Source organism: Caretta caretta, chromosome 15 (genome assembly GCF_965140235.1).
Source record: "Caretta caretta isolate rCarCar2 chromosome 15, rCarCar1.hap1, whole genome shotgun sequence".
Taxonomy (NCBI): Eukaryota; Metazoa; Chordata; order Testudines; family Cheloniidae; genus Caretta; species Caretta caretta.
This window is the reverse complement of record NC_134220.1, coordinates 32,817,446-32,841,547: the sequence shown is the minus strand read 5'-3', so window position 1 is coordinate 32,841,547 and position 24,102 is coordinate 32,817,446. Positions and strand designations below refer to the sequence as shown.

General features: G+C 46.6%; 1 protein-coding gene across 7 annotated transcripts in view; it reads left to right on the top strand.

Annotated features, from left to right (window-relative positions):
* TTC28 (tetratricopeptide repeat domain 28) overlaps positions 1-24,102 on the top strand; it is a 516,699-nt gene that overhangs the window by 442,067 nt on the left and 50,530 nt on the right. For all 7 annotated transcript variants that reach the window (XM_048821540.2, XM_048821539.2, XM_075120128.1 and 4 more), the window contains one exon: positions 2,052-2,217. In XM_048821540.2, the coding sequence (XP_048677497.1) occupies positions 2,052-2,217 (166 nt within the window). The remainder of the gene's footprint in view (positions 1-2,051; positions 2,218-24,102) is intronic.

Below are 24,102 nucleotides of genomic sequence, written 5' to 3'. Positions count from 1 at the left end.
CATGTTCAGGGCTTTGACATTCACCCATAAATGGGAAAGTTTTCAGGTGCTTAATTTACCCATTTTTCAATAGCCAATCTGTCTGGATTTCCCACAGGGCAATGCAAAGAATGATAATGAGATTCCAAGCACACTGCCTCCAATAGAGAATCTTTTATGTAACAAAAAGTCCTCACTTTAATTACATTTCTCTGTTTTATGCTTCCAAATGCATTTGACATGTATTAATTGCAGTGGATTACAGATAACAGGAGGGCAGCCCAACTTCCTGATATGCCATCTAACTGTCTGATCCTCTGAATCTTCTTCACATGAATGTGGAAACATTTATCACAGAGGAGCAGAGCAGGAAGGATTAATTGGAAGAGGATCCCTTTTTGCAGGCAGCTGTTATTCATTATCTAATAAAGTGATGACTGTAAATCTTCAGGAGTTCTTCTTGTATATAATTTAATAATTGTAACCCTTCACCACGACAAAGCTAAAGAGATAAAGAGCACTAATTCAGATTGCATTGAACATGGTTCAACAAGGAAAGCAAACACAAATGAACTTCTTCAGCTTGGATGACATATTTTTCGCTAGATGTATCTCTTTGATTACTTACTCTAGGAGTGACTTAAATCCTTTATGGATCTGAGTGAAGAGAGGTTACTGTCCTGTTACACACATGGTCACTAATTGCCCTCTCAAACCATACATTTTGCGTAATAAAATGGTGGTGGTTTGACCACACTGGAGACAGACCTGGGCCTGGTAAGATGGTATCCGTTGGAGGAACAGAGTTTGTCACTGGGATTCATAGAGATTTAGTCATGGCATCTCCATCCCCACCACAAGTTAGGGACTTGTAGAAGAGCAGCCGCAACCAACCTCCTGGGGCACTTGGGTATGTAACTGCCCGGCCCTTAGAGGCTGTTCTGTGTAACTGAGCTTTGCGAGGCGGTGCTGGTTACACTGTCTGCTCGGACTGTCTCCCACTCTCAGACCCTTATTCTGCAGCTAGTTGCTGTTTCACCTTTGGCTGCCTTACTGTGGGCTCTTATGTGGGAGTTCTCAGGCACTGACTCCAGCTCTCTACTTTCTTCTTGCCTTCTCCAATACGTACGCAGAAACTTTGAGGGCATCTCAGGTTCCTCATTCTAGCATAGGTAATATTCCCTTAGAACTCCCCACTCACCCCTTGACCATTTCAATGGATCCATTTGTGGCTGTTGCTACAGAATAGGTTGCTTAAGTCTTTTGATTTGACCGTCTCTTCTTACCAGCTTGGTTTGTTGTTTATGCTGCCACTGCGAACAGGGTGCCCAGGGTAAGCTTTGAAGAGTGGTCACAGGTGCTGTGGCACGGCAGGGTTACTCATATTAGAAAGGGTGTGCTGGTCTGAGTGGAGGAGGGTTTTATCTGCAGTAATAGCTGAATCCTTGACAAAATGTTGCACTCCTGATATGAATGTTTCCTTTCTCTGGTGTGCCCCATTGTGTAATGTTCTTGCTTTAGTATTTTAATATGCACTAATCTGCCTTTTACTTCTTTGCATGTGTTTTTGTGCATACGGGTGAAATGAGAAATCTCCATGTGACACAAGGAGATTCTGCTGTAGTAATAACATTTTTGTTCAGCCTTTCAGCCCTTGTGTGTCCAGTTTATGTGGTCAGATACTATTAATAGACATTTTTCATATGCTGCTATTGAAATGTGAATTTCCCTGGTAGATGCTTGCGAGAAACATCTGTTTTATAATTCATATGAGGCTGCTGTGATAGTAAGTGCCTTCTGAACATCTCATTAAAGCCCTGCTCAGTTTTCTTCCCTTGATCCATCATTTGCAAAGTACAAAACCAGATTTTAAAAGCAAAGTCTTAATATAGCATATTGGACTAACTCCTGGAAAGCCCTCTGGAGACACGGCACGGCATGCTTCGCTCCATTTCTGCTGGAGATGCCAAACCCTCAGGACTTGTAACAGTTGTACTGCTTTCTTTGTCAGTTGCTGGCAGTGCACTCCCTTCACACAGTTGTTAATGCTGGTGATGAATGTGTCCTTGCAGGAATTCTGAAGTTTCATGAATACTATCTGGGTGACAGCATGGCAGAGAATGCCGGGGACATCCATGAAGCAAGCAGCGTGGGCTTCCAAACGGTTACTAATTCAGCACTGGAGCTCTACATCTCAAGTGTACGAGAGGCACTGGGCGTGGACTCCTACTATACCCGGTGAGTTAGGGGTTCATATCCTGATTCTCTTGCTCCCACCTGGAAGTCATGTATCCAAACAGCCTGAGAGGAGCTGATGGCTGAGAAGGCTGAGAACTCTGATTTTCTGGGCCAAATTTTAAATAAGCTTCAGCCAAGCTGCTCTATTTTGTATCCACAGCCATCTGTGCTGCAAATAATAGATTATGTGCATGCAGATGGGGTTTGCACCCATAGACTCGATGGTTAGATGTCTCATTATCTGCTATATATGGGCAGATTCTATTCAGAGGCACCCATGTAATTAATTCTCCCTCAGAGATTTGCTCATAAAAAATTGCAGTTGCGACTTGGGCGAGAACATTTTTGAAATATGTCCCTTTATGGCTAGCAAATACCTCACGGGGAATGAACAGTCCCTCTGATCAGCGTAGCTGCTATCTGACAACAGGTAGAGATTTCCTTCAGTTTATCCATTGTACAGGTATACGCCACAAGTATTTTTACACAATTTTTACTCTGTGGCTTGAACATGAATATCTTAAATTCAAGCTGTGTGCTTAGCTGTGATTGGTCTCATAAGTCACATAGTGTTATTTGGTTCCCTGATTGGATGAGCACACAAGCACTTCCTGTACTGATACTTGAACATGCAAATTACACTTTGTCTTCTGCAAACACTTAAGCCTGCAGGAAGGAGCCAGGGACATCCCCATCCTTGCACCTGCTCTGTGAATTGAACAGGTGGGAGGTTCTGCCATAAAGGATATGATGACACTTAGGCCATGTCTGCACTACCACTTATGTCAGCAAAACTTGTGTCACTCAGGGGTACGGGAAAAAACACCCCCCCGAGTGACATACGTTTCGCCAGCATAAGAGGCAGTGTGCACAGCCCTATGTCGGCAGAAGACATGCTATGCCAACATAGCTGCTCCCGTTGCTCCTTGAGGGTGATCTGATTATGTCAGTGGGAGAGCTCTCTCCCTTTGGCACAGTGCAGGTATACAGGAGATCTTACAGTGGTGCAGCTGCATTGGTGCAGCTGTGCCACTGTGAGCTCTCTAGTGTAGACGTAGCCTTAATCTTCTAACTAAAATTGAAACCCACTGTACAGTCATAGACTGTATGTTCTGAGCAGGTTGGTTTCATCTCAGGCATTGTTTGTGCCCTCAGAAGCATATGCTAGAAAAAGAATCAGGTTAGTAACCAACTTGCACTTTGCCTGATTTACCCCCGGTGAGGGGAAGAGCAAGTGTATTTGCTGGCCTGGGACGTGACCTAGGCCCTGGACACCTGTAGGAATGGCGGCAATGGTTTGTTGTGTTTTATTGTGTTTTAAATTTCTTTAAACTGAATCCACATTCTCTTGTAACCATAGCACTGTTTCTGCAGCACTGAGAATTGTGGGTGACTTTCCTGTGTTTGGATCACTAACACTAACGCAGGGCACTGCAGATGCTGCACTATAGGAAACTTTTTGCAGATCCCGTCTTGCTTCTGATTTCAGTGATTAGTCCTGTGTGTTAAAGATCCATTTGTTTGTCTGACTCTCATATTAGCAGGGAGGGAGTTCCCTGCTGGCTGGGGGCAGGGCATGCAGGATCTGCTTGCAGTGGGAATGATCTCATTTGTAATCTTGAAATCTTATGTTGCTGCCTTCATCACAGAAGTATGCGCTAGGTCATGGAAGGCTCTGCTCTGACTGAACTTCCTCGGGCCTGGACCCCTGGGGGCAGGGGGCAGTTATGGCTGAGTGGGACATCACTCAGAAAACTGATTTTTCATGCAAATAGTTCTGGCAAAGAAACAGAAATTTCATTTTTGTGGAATTGAGCCAAAAAGTAAATTTTGCTCAGGATTTTGTGGACAGTGCAGAAAAAGTTGCAAACACCTCTCCCCCCCCCTCCGCAATTAATCTCTATTAATAGCTGTACTGGTGCCTGCCACAGGAACCAGCCAGATCTGTGTACCTGGTGCTGCAGTAACGTGAGTCAGACCTTCCTGTGCAGAAGGTAGCAATAAAACCAAGAGGTGCTGCAGAGACCTCTCCCCAGCAATGCCTGCGCTCGCTCTGTCCCGCGTTCACACCTCAGTCTGATTTAGTTGGATTTTCCACCATTTGATTGTGTTAAGAGATTCAGGGTGATTTTTGCAATTCTGTCTGAGATGTTTTAACTGTGTGGAGTGTGATCAAATTTCCAGTCAGCTTCGTCTATGATTTCTCTGACATCCCTGCCCTGTGATAGGATGGGACATCCTGGGGACACACGGTGGACAGCTATTAGCAAGCCATGCTGAGTTACTGAACAGATGCAGTCAGCATCTTAGAAAGGAATCCCTGGGGAGGCTGTGAATTCTGTTACCAAGTGTGGGCAGGGAGCTTGTTCTTCCCTCTGTGTCAGAATCTATAAGGAAGATGGAAGACCTGGGTAATTCTCAGCTTGGGCCCTTAAGATTTCTGAAACTACTTACCCTGGTGTGATCTCAAACTAAACTGAAGGGTGAGTGTCCGAGAGAGATGAGGGTACGTTGGAAAGGTTTGCAAGGCAGAGAGTTTCAGACTCGGACACTGTAGTATACTAGCTTAGCCTCACCTTTTTTCTTCGGATGACTGGGGAGAAAACGCAACCTAAAAAGCTGTTAGAGAAAATGCCTAATTTTTGAGCTAGTGGGGAAAGGTGCCTTTGTCCAGGAATTCTGGCAACATGTCACAGAACCAAAGAAATATAGAGCTGGAAGGGACCTTGAGGTCATTGCCGTTCCCCCACACTGAGACAAGATTAAGTCATTGCTGTGTTTCTGGGCGTGGGAGCGCCACATAGTGGTGGGGGAATGAATGAACTCTGCTGTGCAGATTGGCCTCTTGCTCTTGATTACCGGAATTTGGATTCGGTCCAGACTTGACAAATTAGTTCAGAGTTACAGCCAAGCTGCTTAGTGCAAGCAGTGGATTACAAGGAAGGGATCAGCATTGCTCATTTTGTGTGTGACCTCCAAGGCTGCTTGAACCACATTGCTGCTGTCATGCTTTCCAAAGGCATGAAACAAAACCCCCAGCTCAGACACAAGAGGGGAGTTCTGTGCCCAAAGCCGATTGAGATGGCAATCTAACACATGGAGGGTGCAACGTCACAGAGTCAGAGGAGGTTTCTCCAAGCAGTGCAGGAGACACACAAAACTCAGATTAAAAACTGTTCTTTTTAGCCGTAGGTGGGGCCTGAGCCCTGCTTTCCTCCTCTGGATGAACATCCTTTTGGACCCAGTGGCCTCGGAGGGTGCAGGGGGTTGCAGCTGACAATTCCTTTGTGGTGGAGGAATGAGTTAAGGCCATTGGACATGCTTGTCAGGTTTGCAGCTGCCCATATTTTGGAGGTGTAATCCCCATCGGATCAGCCTTTCCATGGATTTCATACTTCCCATTTTCTTACTGGGACTGTCCCCTTCAGTCCGCATACAGGTGTGCCAGGCTCCTCAGCAAGTGAGTTCTCTCCTCCATAGTCAGAAGGAGACAGTGAGACACTGCTGAGGTGGTTAGAAGCAGTTTGTTATCATCAGGCATATCCAGGGGATAGGTCAGTGGTTTTGCTTCTGGTTTTCCTCGTTTAGGCCACTATTCCAAACACAAGCTGAAGCAGAGGGCACCAGACGTGGCTGGAAAGAGGAAAGTAATCTAATGATTTCGCTTCTTCTTTTTAAACTTTGCCAGGGAGCCTTACGCAGCTGCTGAGATTGGAAGCTGCTAGCAGATGACAGGAGCATAAACTCCATCCGCCAGAAGTAAATGTATTTAGTTTGGTCATCTCTCTGTGGCATGGATTCTAAAGTCCTCCTGGCCTCTCTGCTTCTGAGTATTGAGATGTGACCTATCCACTAAGACCCAAAGCGCTACTTATGCAGGTAGTAATGGGAGGAGTAAGTTTCACCTATGTGGATGGCAGCCAGCTCCACACATCAGATGTGGCAATGGGGCAAAGGGGATGATATGGGGGATGAATGTCATTCACTTATCTGCTAGACTAGCCACACTGCCAATCTCACTGGGTTTGCGTCTTTTACAAAGGCCTTAGGTATCCACAGGGCTCCAGGTGTCCAGTTTTGTGTTCAGGTATAGAAGCGAGGACTCAGGGACTACAAGCCAACTCTATGGGCATAATAACACTTAACAGCAGCCACTTCTATAATTTAGCATAATGAAGGTGATGGGTTTGAAGTGACAAAATCTCAGGTTTCCTGGGGCTGTCACAGACAATGAAGGCCTTTTATTAGTGTTTGATGAGCTCAGACAAATAATACAATGTATGATTCTTAATTGGCCATGAGAGGTGGAATTGGCTTTAAAAAGTCAGTCGCTTCCAATAAAATGTGTTGGCTACACAAAGACAATCTCATTGCAACATTCCTTAATTGCCTTTTCCTTTATCCCTTTGCTGGTTTTCCAACTGTATGGTAATCAGACACATGCAGGGAGGGAGTTCCCTGCAAAATAATGTCTCTCCTGATGCAAACTCCCTGCAGCGAGGAATGCAGTGGCTGTGACTGGCACCCTGCACTACACCCAGAGGCACTCCCACTCACAGTGTCTGCAGCGTTGTGTGGCATTCACAGCTAGGGACAGCGCAGGCCAGACTGACTACTGTCTCCTGGCAGCCGGGCCTATGCACTGAAAAGGATGGGACCCTCTGCAGGTGGGGCCCGGGGTGGGGATCTACCAAGGAGGAAAAAATGAACCTGCTGCAGGGCAGGACGCAACTTCTCCTCCAGCATATCGCTGAGCACACCAGCGTGAAGGTTTGCCATATAAATTAGTGCACTTTTAACCTCCTGCCCTGATACTGCCTGGTGGTACTCTCCAGAGAGCCCAAATCCAATCTGTTTTCTTAGCCAACTTGCTAGGAAGTTGCTCTCAGCCAGAGGGCTGTGGAGTTCTCCCGCCTGCACAGAACAGGTGTATGGTTCCACTGGGCCTGACTTTGTTGTGCATTCTGCCAGAGAGAAAGAGAACAGCTTCCTTGCCACTGTCCCTACCATGATAGCGAGAGACAGAAATGCTCTCTGTGATAAATGACCAGACATGCAGTAGGGTGACCAGATAGCAAGAAAAATGGGGACAGGAGGTGGGGGGTTATAGGAGCCTATATAAGAAACAGCCCCAAATATTGGGACTGTCCCTATAAAATCAGGACATCTGGTCACCCTCACGCGCAGTGAGTTCTGCACCACTCGTGCTTCAGCCTTCTCCCTCACTGCTCCATCAGTTGCGGGCCTTCGATGAGTGAGCTCCAAGGGTTGGGGACAGTGTTGATGGGATCTGCCAGTGTTGGTGTACAAGAGGATGTCCTGATAGTCCACTAAACTATCAGCTAAGTGTATTTCCCCTACTGTTCTCTAGACAAGAGTTTGAGTGGTGGCTGGTGATTTGGGGACCACTGGGTTGAATTTCCAGAGACCTTTGGATGTTTCCCTTGCTGTCTCAGATGACGGTTCAAACATAAGAAACAGTCCTTTCCAGGAGAAAAACTGAACGCAAAAAATGTGTCTCCATTCAAGTGTCTGAAGCCTTGAGAAGCACCAGGACTCTTGTCTGTGGTTGGAAATACCTGAGGCAGGAGAGTAGCAACACTTTGAAAACTGGCAAGAAACAACCTGCAGGGCTGCAGAAATCCAGCCTGACAGACAGTGATTTGGGCCCTTGATGACTTCAGCTCAGGTACTTCAGCCAAGAACACTCATACATAGAGAGACAAATTACAGCCCAGGAACTTTCAGGCTCTTTATATTCATGGGCTGCTCAGAAGATTCTTGGAAGCTGCCTGGAAATTTATGAGCAGTTTGTGAATGAAATTCTTTTGCCAACAGCTCTCTGCATTTGCGAAGTCTTCTGGCCTGACTGTAATAACTGGCATCAAGTCCAGCGTGAGCAGAAATATTTGTCACCTGCATTATGAGGAAGGGGCCTGTCCAGAGCACTACCAAACAGAAAAGAAACTTTCCGTTATTGAGCAGGATGCCATATCAGGACCCTCGTGAAAACAAGTCACTTTCTATCTGCCTTTCAGTGGAAATCTGCCAAGTAAAACCCTGCCCTTCTACTAGAGAAATCACTTGTGGGTTCCTTGAGACTTTCCAGCCATTTTTGTTAGCATGAAAATTATTACCTTAATCCTGAAAAAGCTAAACATGCTGTGCAAGCTCTGGAATATGTTCCTGTCTGAAGAGTGTGGTGGTTCCAGCCCAATCTCTGAGACTCTGTAGCACAAAAACACAGCAGTTCACAGCCCAGGACATTTTTTAAAGGGGAGCAGACAGGCACAACACAAACAACTCTGGAGCCATATTTACCTGGCCAGGATGTGAGAGATAGGGGAAGGTGATGGGGAAGAGAAACAGATCAAAGAAGGTAGCCTCCCCCATGTGTGAAGAAAGTTAACTGGCTTCAAAGGCTTTAAAGAGAACAAGAGCGAGCATGCGGCAGGAGCAGTTAGCTGGAGATGGACTGCATGTATCTCGGAGAAAACTGATATTTGCCACTCTCTGCTTTGCTGCCCAGTGTTCCGGGGGTGGGGGAGTGGTGATGTCAGTGTGATCCGTGTGGGAAAAGGAGAAAGAACTCGGGGCTCAGGCTCAGTGCTGTGTGGAGGGTTTGTGTGCCTGTAGGGTGCGCCGGCAGCACCATGAATCTCTCATCCTTGCTACTTATGCAGCCACTTCCTGTAACTTCATTCGTGCGCAGAACGTAGCTGGGTTAGAAGAAAAGGAACAAAATACAAGAAAATGTTAGAGGTTTGGCTCTGGGATATTGCTGGACAATTATAAAGAAAAGAAAAATGAGTAAAAACCTGGTTACAGAAATTCCCAGCTGTGAAATGTTTTGTATGAAACTAAAGTAATAGCCTGGAAAATTCCTTTGCAGCATCCCAGATATTGAGATTTGAGTGTTCACATTTAGGAGAAGCAGGTCTACATGAGGCAGAAATCCAGGTGTGTCTTGTGGGTACATATCATGTATGCTTTCCTGGGATACTGGCTGTGAATGCAACATGTCGTGGTGTGTGCACAGACACATGTTCACATGCTTGCCCCGTAGTTGTCTGATGGTGGAAGCCAGTATGATATAGAGGAAGGAACACAGGACTGGGATTCAGGGAGGTCCTGAGTTCTGATCCTGTCTCTGCCACTGAACTCACCATGTGGCCTTGGGCAAGTCACTTCCCCTTTCTCTTTCTGAGCTTCCCCATCTCTAAAATGAGGATAGTATTCACCCACCTTCCTTACTGGGGTGTTGTGGGATTATGAATGTTCAGTGCTTTAAACTAATGTGGTGTCTTTTAAGTAGCTATAAGTGTATGTACATGAGCGACAGGCACTGCCATGGGGAAGAGTAATAGGTAAACTATATAGCTAGCAATTGACTCTGTCCCCGACATTCCCAAATCCGCAATTATTGAATTCTTAATTATCCCTCATTTGAATAAAAGTGGAATTCATTCTGCTGAGGGGGTGTGACCTTCCAGGAACCTAGGGATGGCTCCCTGAAGGGAATCCAGAGCTCTTCACAGCTGCGCCATTAGGTTATTCATTTCACTGAAGGCTGCAGCTGTCAGAAACAAATGGCATGTGAGCAATTTTTTTAAAAAGGGCTCCTGGCAGAAGTGATGGGAGTATTCCTGAGCTCAAATATCTCTAGGGGACAAGATGTAAGAGTGGAGGCGGCATCCTTCCCTCTAAAGCCCAGACAAGCTTGAACCACGGTATCAGTGATATCCAAATAATAATAAATAATCACTAGATTAATGCCAACCCAACCAGCACCTTACAAGAAATGGAGGCACCAACTCTGTCCTCATCCTCCGTGGTGTGGCGGGTTCCGGAGCTGTGGAGATTTTATAGACAATATAGCCTGGAGTTCTTTTGCTCCTGTTGGTTGCAGACAGACCCTTAGGGTTACATTGTCCAAGCCATGCTTGGAGACTGGGCTGTGTGATTCCTTTTTTAAGTCAGTGTCTAAAATCAGTTCCCTCCATCCCCAGCTGACATTTTCTGGGCTTTGGGGATTGTATCCTGCATGTGGATGCTGCTTCCAACATGCCCTGTACGTACATGTTGGCACTTGATCTTTTCTATAAGAATTAGAACCATCCTTTCCGGACAGTGGGTAGTAACAAATAGGGCAGGAGAAACAGAATAGAAAGTGAGCTCCTTAAATCTGTCCCCATGTCTCCTTTTACCAATGGGGTTACAAATTCACCAAGATTTAGGCAGCTGAACCCCACCCTCTAGGAATGCAGAGACCCTGTCATCTCTGATGCAAATCTCCATTATGCTCTGACCTCTGTTTGCACAACAGATTCACTGGATCACTCACAATTCCATCCACCATCAGTTCCCATAACAACATATAAGAATGGTCATACTGAATCAGACTCATGGTTCATCTAGCCCAGTGTCCTCTGTCTGATGGTGACCAGTGCCAGATGCTTCTGGCAGTTGGAGGTTCAGGGACATCTCGGAGCATGGGGTTGTGTCCCTGACCATCTTGGCGAATAGCCATTGATGGACCTATCCTCCATGAACTTACTTTATTCTTTTTTGAGCTCGCTTACGCTTTTGGCCTTCTCAGCATCCCATTGGCAATGAGTTCCACAGGCTGACTATATGTTGTGTGTAGAAGTACTTCCTTTCGTTTTTTTTAAATCTGCTGCCTATTTATTTTATTGATTGACCCTTAGTTGTTGTGTTATGTGAAGTTGTGACTGAGGTCACAGGGGGGCCACGCTGAGATTGCTCAATTAGGGCAAACTGTAAAGAACGGGGCAGGCAATCCCCAAAACTGGTGATTATTTTAATACTTAGCTCCATCAAGCTACCAACAAAACAGCTTCTATAATACCTTATTGATTACCCAGAAGCCAAAAACACAGTTCCCTTAAAGCAACCCAGCCTTTGGGCTCCCACCCTGACAGCCAAGTCAAATATGATGAGGATTATTGAAAATCTTGTTCATCATATAAAAGTTCTACCAATCCCAAAGGAAACAATACCTCCCCAGGTCAATGAATATTTTAGATCTTACCCAAAAACACGCTTATAACCAATTCTTATTAACTAAAATTTATTAAAAAAAAGAAAAGAGAGTGATGATTGGTTAAAGGATTATTATATGTACAGACATGTATAGAGTTATGAGGTCACTTTCATAGTGGAGATGATGAGCTTGAGAGTTGCATAGAGTTCTTTCAGAATTAGTCCACTGGTTCGTTCAATCCAGTGTTCAATATCAGGGTGACCTAGAATGAAACTGGAGATCTCAATCTTGTGGCTCAAACTTCCCCTGATGAAGCATAAGCAGATTTGAGATGAAAGGATCAGGTCCCAAAAGCCCTTTATACTTTGTTCGGGCAGCCTCTTGACCACATGCAGTGCTTGGCTGAACAATAGTGTCTTTAAAGTAACCTCCTATTTCCTAAACATCACCGGTAATTAGCTACATGTATTAACATAAATCTCCCACCATTTGCAGGTGATTTGCTTTATACTTCAAAGAGAAATTACGACAGTGATATTACTACATTCACAGTTCATTTAAATGTTAATATCTCCTTTTGATCTCTGAATTAACAGAATACAGGGATAGACAGGTTTGGTTACATTGTTAACCTCTAACAATATATATGTACACATACAAAAACACAAATATTATCTACTAAAAAGATGGAATATGGGTCAATTAGCCTTTCTGACCCTGTGTCACAGAAGTGTTAAATAACACTTCCCTATTCACTTTCTCCACATGTTCGTGATTTCATACAGATTTAGGTTATTTTATCTCCTCTTCGTCATCTCTTTTCTAAACTGAACAGTCCCAGTCTTTTTAATCTTTCCTTGTACAGAAGCTGTCCTATACTCCTAATCGTTTTTGTTGCCTTTCTCTGCACCTTTTCCAATTTTAATATATTGGAGCAATATAAATATGGGGCAATGAGAACTGCACACAATATTCAAGGTGTGGGCATACTATGGATTTACATAGCGGCATTAGGATATTTTTGTTTTATCTTTCCCTTTCCTGACATTTCCTAACTTTCTATCAGCTTTTTTGACTCCACTGCTCATTGAGCAGATGTTTTCAGAGAACTATCCACAATGACTCCAAGTTTTCCTTCTTGAGTGGTAACAGCTAATTCAGATCCCATAATTTTGTATGTATAGTTGGGATTCTTTTTTCAAATGTGGATTACTTTGCATTTGTCAATATTGAATTTTATCTGCCATTTTGTTGCCCAGTCAATCCAGTTTTGTGAGATTCCTTTGTGACTCTTTGCAGTCTGCTTTGGACTTAACTGTCTTGAGTAGAATCAGAGAAATGTAGGTCTGGAAGGGACCTTAATAAATCATGAAGTCCAGCTCCCTGCTCTGTGGCAGGACCAAATAAAGCTAGACCACCCCAGGCAGGTGTTTGTCCAACTTGTTTTTAAAAACTATCAGTGATGGAGATTCCACAACCTCCCTTGGAAACCTAGTCCAGAGCTTAACTACCCTTATAGTTAGAAAGTTTTTCCTAACATCTAACCTAAATCTCATTTGCTGCAGAGAAAAGCCCATTACTTCTTGTGCTGCCTTCAGTGCACATGGAGAACAATTGATCACCATCCTCTTTATAACAGCCTTTAACATATTTGAAGAGTGTTCTGTTCTCAGCACTAAACATGCCCAGTTTTTTTAACCTTTCCTCACAGGTCAGGGTTTCTAAACCTTTTATCATTTTTGTTGCTCTCTTCTGGACACTCTTCAGTTTCTCCATGTCTTCCCTAAAGTGTGCACTCAGAATTGGACACAGTACTCCAGCTGAGGCCTCACCAGTGCCAAGTAAAGCTGGACAGTTAGCTCCCATGACTTATGTATGACAGTCCTGTTAATACACCCCAGAATGGTATTAGCCTTTTTCACAGCCACATCACATTGTTGACTTATATTCAGTTTGTGAACCACTATAACCCCAGATCCTTTCAACAGTACCACCACCTAGCCAGTTATTCCCCATTTATTGAATTTCATTTTGCTGAATTCAGATCAATTCTCCAATTTGTCAAGGTTGTTTTGAATTCTAATCCTGTCTTCCAAAGTGCTTGCAACCCCTCCCAGCGTGGTGTTACCCGCAAGTTTTATAAACATACTCTCCACTCCATTATCCGAGTCATAAATGGATAATCCTGGTCCCAGGATGGACCCCTTCAGGACCTGACTTAACATTTTTTTTGCTGTTAGTATTTGTGTCCTTCGCTAGATTGTTTTTCGAATTCTTTCTTGGCCGCCCTTATTATACTTTTACGCTGGACTTGTCAGAGCTTCTTTCTGTTTTTCTGGCTATTTTTCTCTTTGTAGGTTGGGCTTAAAGAACCCACCCTAACATCAGAGCCCATGGGGTCTGCGTGCATTGGAGGGCAGGGAGGGGCTTCTCCCCATGCTATGCCGTTCCTGCAGCCAGGCTGTCATTCAGCACTCTCTCAGGGCCACACTCGATAATGGCAAGTGGTTTACCTAAGCCATGAGCTTGAGGAAAGAATCCTCCCTGGCTCAGGTCATGACAAGTTCGGGAGCATCTGATGATGACTGAAAAGGAAAATGGCTTTGCCTAGGAGCTAGAGGCAGAAGAAAGTTCCCTTGGCAGCTGCTGGGGGCCTGCGTTGCAGTCACAGATTCACTGGTTGGGATGGAGTGTCCTTTGGAAACAAGGTTATCAGGATTTGGGGGCATGGAGGGAGGCGTGAGCTCGTGGTGTGTTCCTAATGTGGCATGCAGCTTTGTCGCTAAATGGCTTACAGGACTGAGAGGGCAGCAAATGGCTAGGGCTGAAGCTCCTGGTCTGTCCCTGAGGTCTCAGAGCTGGCTTAGTGTGATTTGCTGCAGGGAATTACATGGACAGATTCTTTTCACTTGGTGGCTTTATGTGGAACTTCATACACCACTTTGAAACCACTTCCCAGCGTGTACCCTGTGGGGCTCTCCTTTGCTTGTCACCAGACCTGAGAGTGCCAGGCCCCCAAAAGAGATTAGAGCAACTGCTCTCCCGGACCTCCTGCTCTCTGGGAGTTACTCTCTTCCTGCCAGCAAAGAGCAGAGAGGGTTAAATGTGAAACACAGCACAGGTTTAGCACAAACCCGAAGACTGCTATTTGACTTTGACTCCCCAGTTCATGCCCTGGCCATGTTTCCTTTTGTTTTGTTTAAAGGCAGAGCACAGTGCCTGGTGGCCTGTTCTGGGAAGGGATTCCCGAACGTCCTTCTGTCGGTGTCTATAATTCTTCAAACACCGTCACAGTGTGTTAATCAAGGAGCTGCATTTCTATGAATAAAGTGCCTTAATCCTGTGGCGTTAGAGCAGGGGTGGGCAAACTTTTTGGCCCAAGGGCCTCATCGGGGTTTGGAAACAGTATGGAGGGCTGTGTAGGGAAGGCTGTCCCTCTGCAAACAGCCTGGCCCCCGCCCCCTATCCACCCCTTCCCACTACCCACCCCTGACTGCCCCCCTCAGGACCCCTGACCCATCCAACCCCCCCTGCTCCTTGTCCCCTGACCGCCCCCTCCTGGGACCTCCCGCCCCTAACCACCCCCCCCGGGATGCCCCCCATCCAACCCCCCCCGCTCCCTATCCCCTGACTGCCCTGACCCCTATCCACACCCCTGCTCCCTGACAGGCCCCCCAGAACCCCCGACCCATACAAACCTCCCCCATTCCTTGTCCCCTGACTGCCCTCTCCCGGGACCCCACCCTCCATCCAACCCTCCCTGCTCCCTATCCCCTGACTGCCCCGACCCCTATCCACACCCTTGCTCCCTGACAGGCCCCCCGGGACCCCCAACCCATACAAACCTCCCCCACTCCTTGTCCCCTGACCGCCCTCTCCCGGGACCCCACCCCCTATCCAACTCCCCCTGCTCCCTGTCTCCTGACTGCCCTCCCCCCGAACCTCCGCGCCATCCAACTGCCCCCTATCCCCTGACTGCCCCCCCGGGACCTCCTGCCCCTTATCCAGCCCCCCCGCACCCTCACCATGCTGCTCAAGCGGCAGAACAGGCTTATGCGGAAGCCTGGGAGGGGGGCGGGCGCAAGCCGCGATGCCTGTGCAGTGGCAGGGGAGAGGGAATAGTGGGGGAGGGGCTGGGGGCTAGCCCCCCCGGCCAGGCAGGACAGTCCTGCAGGCCAGATGTGGCCCACGGGCCGTAATTTGCCCACCTTTCCCTTAGAGGATCGTTTCTGCATTCAATAAGATCCTCACAGCAAAAAATCCAGTTGAAAGGACTTTGAAATTTGCTTGTGTTCTGTTTGGACAGATTATTCCCAAGGATGCACAGGGCCTGCTGTGCTGGGCAGATGAATTCAGGTTTCTATCTTCTCCCAGGAGCTCTGCCCCCCTTTCTGGGAGACTGTGCGATGTGAACACCTCTATCTGCAGCTCGGAAATAAAACCCAAGGAAGGGGAGGCTGTTGGGAAACGAGCTCCATCAGTTGTGTGCTGATGTTCAGTCAGCTCTTTTTCATTCTTCAGTAGGGTAACCAGATAGCAAGTGTGAAAAATTGGCACGGGGGTGAAATAGGAGCCTATATAAGACAAAGCCCCGATTATCAGGACTGTCCCTATAAAATCGGGACATCTGGTCACCCTATTCTTCAGGGGTTTCTTTGGCTTCGGTCCAGACTTAGAATAGAATTTCATTGGTGGAAAGAACATTGACCTGGAAGTATATTTACAAGGCAACCTCTGTCTAGTGCAGAGATGCTGAGAGATTCCAGCTGCCAGTGGCGGCGCACACACATTGTAAATCCTGTTGTGTGTTAACCAGATTTGTGTGCTCTTTATTTTGAAAATTTGCCCGAAAACCTTTTCTGTCCGTGGTGTGAGATTAATTTCCCTTTGTTGTTTTATGAAGTGACTTTCAGTGACAAAAGACAGCATGGTGACCACAAGAGTGAAGTGTGGCAGGGCGGATGGTCTTTGGAGCAAACCAGAGCTGCGGCTGCATTTAAGGAGTGGGGTGAAGCTGCTGAGATGCTGTTGTGCCAGGCTCACACCCTCCAGTCTTTCCCTGTCCACTGGCTGAGAGCCCCCTGGTTCTGGACTCCCACTTCTCGTTCCTTGGAACACATCTGACCACACAGTCATAGAATCATAGAATATCAGGGTTGGAAGGGACCCCTGAAGGTCATCTAGTCCAACCCCCCGCTCGAAGCAGGACCAATTCCCAGTTAAATCATCCCAGCCAGGGCTTTGTCAAGCCTGACCTTAAAAACCTCTAAGGAAGGAGATTCTACCACCTCCCCAGGTAACGCATTCCAGTGTTTCACCACCCTCTTAGTGAAAAAGTTTTTCCTAATATCCAATCTAAACCTCCCCCACTGCAACTTGAGACCATTACTCCTCGTTCTGTCATCTGCTACCATTGAGAACAGTCTAGAGCCATCCTCTTTGGAACCCCCTTTCAGGTAGTTGAAAGCAGCTATCAAATCCCCCCTCATTCTTCTCTTCTGCAGGCTAAACAATCCCAGCTCCCTCAGCCTCTCCTCATAAGTCATGTGTTCCAGACCCCTAATCATTTTTGTTGCCCTTTGCTGGACTCTCTCCAATTTATCCACATCCTTCTTGAAGTGTGGGGCCCAAAACTGGACACAGTACTCCAGATGAGGCCTCACCAACGTCGAATAGAGGGGAACGATCACGTCCCTCGATCTGCTCGCTATGCCCCTACTTATACATCCCAAAATGCCATTGGCCTTCTTGGCAACAAGGGCACACTGCTGACTCATATCCAGCTTCTCGTCCACTGTCACCCCTAGGTCCTTTTCTGCAGAACTGCTGCCTAGCCATTCGGCCCCTAGTCTGTAGCGGTGCATTGGATTCTTCCATCCTAAGTGCAGGACCCTGCACTTATCCTTATTGAACCTCATCAGATTTCTTCTGGCCCAATCCTCCAATTTGTCTAGGTCCTTCTGTATCCTATCCCTCCCCTCCAGCGTATCTACCACTCCTCCCAGTTTAGTATCATCCGCAAATTTGCTGAGAGTGGAATCCACACCATCCTCCAGATCATTTATGAAGATATTGAACAAAACCGGCCCCAGGACCGACCCTTGGGGCACTCCACTTGATACCGGCTGCCAACTAGACATGGAGCCATTGATCACTACCCGTTGAGCCCGACAATCTAGCCAGCTTTCTACCCACCTTATAGTGCATTCATCCAGCCCATACTTCCTTAACTTGCTGACAAGAATACTGTGGGAGACCGTGTCAAAAGCTTTGCTAAAGTCAAGAAACAATACATCCACTGCTTTCCCTTCATCCACAGAACCAGTAATCTCATCATAAAAGGCGATTAGATTAGTCAGGCATGACCTTCCCTTGGTGAATCCATGCTGGCTGTTCCTGATCACTTTCCTCTCATGCAAGTGCATCAGGATTGATTCTTTGAGGACCTGCTCCATGATTTTCCCAGGGACTGAGGTGAGGCTGACTGGCCTGTAGTTCCCAGGATCCTCCTTCTTCCCTTTTTTAAAGATTGGCACTACATTAGCCTTTTTCCAGTCATCCGGGACTTCCCCGGTTCGCCACGAGTTTTCAAAGATAATGGCCAATGGCTCTGCAATCACAGCCGCCAATTCCTTCAGCACTCTCGGATGCAACTCGTCCGGCCCCATGGACTTGTGCACGTCCAGCTTTTCTAAATAGTCCCTAACCACCTCTATCTCCACAGGGGGCTGGCCATCTCTTCCCCATTTTGTGATGTCAAATCAGTCATTGCAATATCAGCCTGATAATATCAGACTCTCCTGTGCTTGTGCAGCATCTTCTCTCGTGTGGAACCCAAAACAGTTTTCCAAAACTACAAACATGCAGGAATCATTTCACTGCTGCGATGTACAGAAGTGAAATGGTGAACTGGAAACAGCACAAGTGCCGTTTCGCAGGCTGGGGTGGAGAGCATGTGACACACCCTTTTGCTTACAAGTAAACCTTTATGGAGAGTAATTAGGGAGCCTGCAGTGTCACCTATTTCTGCAACTGGGATTAGGCTGCAAACACACCACTCACTTCTGGAATAAGGAGGTTTGTTTTTGCAAAAACAGTGTCTGAAGTGAATACTTCAGGGACATGTAGCTCCTTGATGAAGGAGTCTAATTGGTGGGGAAGACACAGGAAGTGAAGCAGGAGTGAGATGCAGAAGTGTACAGAGGCTTACAGCCCTGGCTCTACATGTTTATTGGCCACAGTAAATATTTTTCTAATGTCAGCCCTTCTGAGCCGCTTCCAGCTGCTCTGCAGATAGATGAATAACTGGTCTCCTCAGAGCAGTCAGTTATTGAGCATTTAGCCTCTTTGAGACTTTGTATGCATTCTCTGCTGCCAATGCACAGAAACCACAGCAAAATGGGTATGAAATAAATCCCTTTGCAATGGCCATCTTGAAAGCAAAAGCCAGAGTTGTCATGCTCAGTGATGAGAACACAACTCCAGGCAGCAGAGATGTGTGCAGAGAGAAGAGATTCCTGCACTCTTCATTCCTGCTAAAAGAAAAGGAGGACTTGTGGCACCTTAGAGACTAACAAATTTATTTGAGCATAAACTTTTGTGAGCTACAGCTCACTTCATCAGATGCATTCAGTGGAAAATACAGTGGGGAGATTTATATACACAGAGAACATGAAACAATGGGTGTTACCATACACACTGTAACGAGAGTGATCACTTAAGATGAGCTATTACCAGCAGGAGAGCAGGGCGGGGGGGGGGGGGGGGGGGACGGACGGGGACCGACCTTTTGTAGTGATAATCAAGGTGGGCCATTTCCAGCAGTTGAGAAGAACGTCTGAGGAACAGTGAGGGGTTGGGGTGGGAAAATAAACATGGGGAAATAGTTTTACTTTGTGTAATGACCCATCCACTCCCAGTCTCTATTCAAGCCTAAGTTAATTGTATCCAGTTTGCAAATTAATTCCAATTCAGCAGTCTCTCGCTGGAGTCTGTTTTTGAAGTTTTTTTGGTGAAGAATTGCAACTTTTAGGTCTGTAATCGAGTGACCAAAGAGACTGAAGTGTTCTCCGACTGGTTTTTGAATGTTATAGTTCTTGACGTCTGATTTATGTCCATTTATTCTTTTACGTAGAGACTGTCCAGTTTGCCCAATGTACATGGCAGAGGGGCATTGCTGGCACATGATGGCATATATCACATTGGTAGATGTGCAGGTGAACGAGCCTCTGATAGTGATGTGATTAGTCCCTATAATGGTGTCCCCTGAATAGCTATGTGGACACAGTTGGCAACGGGCTTTGTTGCAAGGATAGGTTCCTGGGTTAGTGGTTCTGTTGTGTGGTATGTGGTTGCTGGTGAGTATTTGCTTCAGGTTGGGGGGCTGTCTGTAAGCAAGGACTGGCCTGTCTCCCAAGATCCGTGAGAGTGATGGGTCGTCCTTCAGGATAGGTTGTAGATCCTTGATGATGTGTTGGAGAGGTTTTAGTTGGGGGCTGAAGGTGAAGGCTAGTGGCGTTCTGTTATTTTCTTTGTTGGGCCTGTCCTGTAGTAGGTGACTTCTGGGTACTCTTCTGGCTCTGTCAATCTGTTTCTTCACTTCAGCAGGTGGGTATTGTAGTTGTAAGAATGCTTGATAGAGACCTTGTAGGCGTTTGTCTCTGTCTGAGGGGTTGAAGCAAATGCGGTTGTATCGTAGAACTTGGCTGTAGACGATGGATCGTGTGGTGTGGTCTGGATGAAAGCTGGAGGCATGTAGGTAGGAATAGCGGTCAGTAGGTTTCCGGTATAGGGTGGTGTTTATGTGGCCATCGCTTATTAGCACCATAGTGTCCAGGAAGTGGATCTCTTGTGTGGACTGGTCCAGGCTGAGGTTGATGGTGGGATGGAAATTGTTGAAATCATAGTGGAATTCCTCAAGGGCTTCTTTTCCATGGGTCCAGATGATGAAGATGTCATCAATGTAGCGCAAGTAGAGTAGGGGTATTAGGGGACTAGAGCTGAGGAAGCGTTGTTCTAAGTCAGCCATAAAAATGTTGGCATACTGTGGGGCCATGCGGGTACCCATAGCAGTGCCGCTGATTTGAAGTATACATTGTCCCCAAATGTGAAATAGTTATGGGTGAGGACAAAGTCACAAAGTTCAACCACCAGGTTTGCCGTGACATTATCTGGGATACTGTTCCTGACGGCTTGTAGTCCATCTTTGTGTGGAATGTTGGTGTAGAGGGCTTCTACATCCATAGTGGCCAGGATGGTGTTTTCAGGAAGATCACCAATGGATTGTAGTTTCCTCAGGAAGTCAGTGGTGTCTCGAAACAGAGTGACAGAACCAGAAGAGTACCCAGAAGTCACCTACTACAGGACAGGCCCAACAAAGAAAATAACAGAACGCCACTAGCCTTCACCTTCAGCCCCCAACTAAAACCTCTCCAACGCATCATCAAGGATCTACAACCTATCCTGAAGGACGACCCATCACTCTCACGGATCTTGGGAGACAGGCCAGTCCTTGCTTACAGACAGCCCCCCAACCTGAAGCAAATACTCACCAGCAACCACATACCACACAACAGAACCACTAACCCAGGAACCTATCCTTGCAACAAAGCCCGTTGCCAACTGTGTCCACATAGCTATTCAGGGGACACCATTATAGGGACTAATCACATCACTATCAGAGGCTCGTTCACCTGCACATCTACCAATGTGATATATGCCATCATGTGCCAGCAATGCCCCTCTGCCATGTACATTGGGCAAACTGGACAGTCTCTACGTAAAAGAATAAATGGACATAAATCAGACGTCAAGAACTATAACATTCAAAAACCAGTCGGAGAACACTTCAGTCTCTTTGGTCACTCGATTACAGACCTAAAAGTTGCAATTCTTCACCAAAAAAACTTCAAAAACAGACTCCAGCGAGAGACTGCTGAATTGGAATTAATTTGCAAACTGGATACAATTAACTTAGGCTTGAATAGAGACTGGGAGTGGATGGGTCATTACACAAAGTAAAACTATTTCCCCATGTTTATTTTCCCACCCCAACCCCTCACTGTTCCTCAGACGTTCTTCTCAACTGCTGGAAATGGCCCACCTTGATTATCACTACAAAAGGTCGGTCCCCGTCCGTCCGTCCCCCCCCCCCCCCCCCCCCCGCCCTGCTCTCCTGCTGGTAATAGCTCATCTTAAGTGATCACTCTCGTTACAGTGTGTATGGTAACACCCATTGTTTCATGTTCTCTGTGTATATAAATCTCCCCACTGTATTTTCCACTGAATGCATCCGATGCAGTGAGCTGTAGCTCACGAAAGCTTATGCTCAAATAAATTTGTTAGTCTCTAAAATGCACAAGTACTCCTTTTCTTTTTGCGAATATAGACTAACACGGCTGCTACTCTGAAACCTTTCATTCCTGCTGGCATTCTGCAGCTAATTCCTGTTTAAGTGCTGGGGCATGTGGATGCTGTTAAGTGTTGCTCAGTTGTGACTGGGCCCAGCAGGGCACCCTAAGTCTGTGACTGCAGGCAGATTTCACAATGTGCCTTTGCTCCTTGGTTTGTAGTTAGTCCTTAAAGCCACTAATATATAACCTTTACAGAGAGAGAGAATTGGGGCAGGGGAAGAAAAGCAAGATTAGACATATATTCCCACAGACAGACATGCGCACACATTTGCACAGATAGGCATGTGTGTGCACCATTAAATTACCTTCCATGTGGGTGTTTCTATGCTTTGCACACACAACACATGTGCCCGCACAAATACACACACATGGCAGAGGGTAGGGACTGCCATAAGCATAGAGACCAGGATTGTCCTTCTTGCAGAGCTGTGCTAAGTACCATGAGTGTGAAATGGGTTAGCAAAGCCTCCCTCCTGGCTTCTTTCATGGCCAGTGTCATTTCCGGGGAGAGCCCCAGCTGGCAAATGCATTCAAACACCATCCTGTTGGCCACTGTCAGTGACCAGACAGTCTGTGTTCCAAGTGACTAGGCCCACACTGGAGGGTGTGCACATAGCTACCAAGATTTGGGCAGCTGTGTGTGTGACATCTATGCAAATTATGTAATACGTACAGGGGGTGTTACAATTGCACATAATATAACTTGTTTTTAGCTTTTACCTTAACCCCGCTCCGGGCCGTCCTTACCCATACACAAAGCTTGCAGCTGCGTGGGGCACCAAATTTCCTGGTGCCCTGTGCAGCTGCGTGCTGCTCCAGCCTCTGCTCCAGCTCTTCCCCAGGCCCCCACCCCTGCTCCACCCCCCCATCCGCCTTTTCCCCTGGGACCCCGCCCTAGCCCCCCTCCTGGCCCCCCCCCAGCACTCACTGGTGGTGTGGCTGAGGCTGGGTTGCTGCACTCCCACTACTGGTGAGTGCAGGCCCAGCCCCGCCCCCACTCCCCTGGGCTCTGCAGCCGGGCTGCACTTTCCAGCAGCATGGCCGGGGGGAGCTGTGTAGGGCCCCAGAATTGCTAGGGACAGCCCTGCACACACACACACAAACACACCACACCCTAGGAAATACCAAAATGTGTGTTAAAAAAGTATTATTTAGGTCACAAAGTCAAACACTTGAAAGTTAAGAAATGCCAGATGTAAGGAACATTACTGCTGCCTCCATTGTTTATCCAGTATGAAGAATTTGGCACAGTCTAAAAGGCAGTGTGGTCAAGCGAGATTTGGGCTCTGTTGCCAGCTCTACTAAGTGTCCTTGTGCAGCCACAGTGACCACTCTGTGAATTAGGTGAGTGATAGTTGCCTTCTCTGGAGATCGGGTTTGAGGCCTTGGTTAATAACAAGGCAGGTGAAATGCAGAGAAATACAGTACGCTCTGGAGAAGCTGGGCTACTACTCAGCCCTCCTGCCTCCCAGCACAGTGCCCTCTGTTTCAGGGGACTGTGTGTGGTTCTTGTTTCCTCAACACTTTACTCAGCATGTAGTGTGGTATGAATTTAGATAGAACATATGGGCCAAAGGTGTTAATGTGACCCAGTCACTGTCCAGCATTAAACAGTTCTAAACAAAGTTTGGGGTTTGGTATCCAGAGACCTCAGTCTGTTTGGTACCATGGTGAAAACACCAGTAAAAGTTCTTTTAAACTTTTAGACACAGGAAAGACAGAAAAAAGAGTTCGAACATTTGAAATGTAAAGTGTTAAAAAGTCAGGCTTTCATTTTATTAGCATCCCTTGTTCCCTTTCCCTTAAGCTAGAGTGAGTTTTTAAAAGGAAGCCCCCTTGTTGGATAGTCGTTTAGGTGGTATCAAAGATGATAAGAACTCTTCTTTTATCAGAAAAGAGAAGAGGTTAGTTAAGATGGGTTGGAGCTGCCATCATTGCTGCTGCTGTTAAAGTCCAGTCCTGTTTCCTGAGAAGACAAAACAACACAAACAAACACAAAAGAGAAGGGAAAGGAAAGGAAAGAGAACATGCAGCTTCTGTCTCTGGTGTTGACTTTCACTTGCAACCTCACTGCTTGGAAAAACACAGGCCTAGCACATGGTTTACTACCAGCCACTCCGAGACCTGGCAAACTTGTACCAGCGTAGGGCTGTTTAGGGCATTGCTTTTAGCCACCTCTTTCTAGCCATAGGCTTACAGCAGTGTTGCAAAATGTACAGTCTTGGCCAGCTAAGCCAGACTCGTATTAGAAGAAAAAAGGAGAGGGATTGGAAAAAGAAGAAATAAGATGGGTAAGGAAAAGGACTCAGGGGGTGGAGGAGAGAGACAGTCTCCCATCCTACTAGCCAGTGGAGGTGGCCGTGTCGTCTGAGTCTGGTCAGGAAGAAGGAGGTGGAGGATGGCAGCCGTGATGGTGAAGTTTACTCCTTCCCCTTCTCTCATCTTCCAGTCAGCCAGAATCAGCCTCCA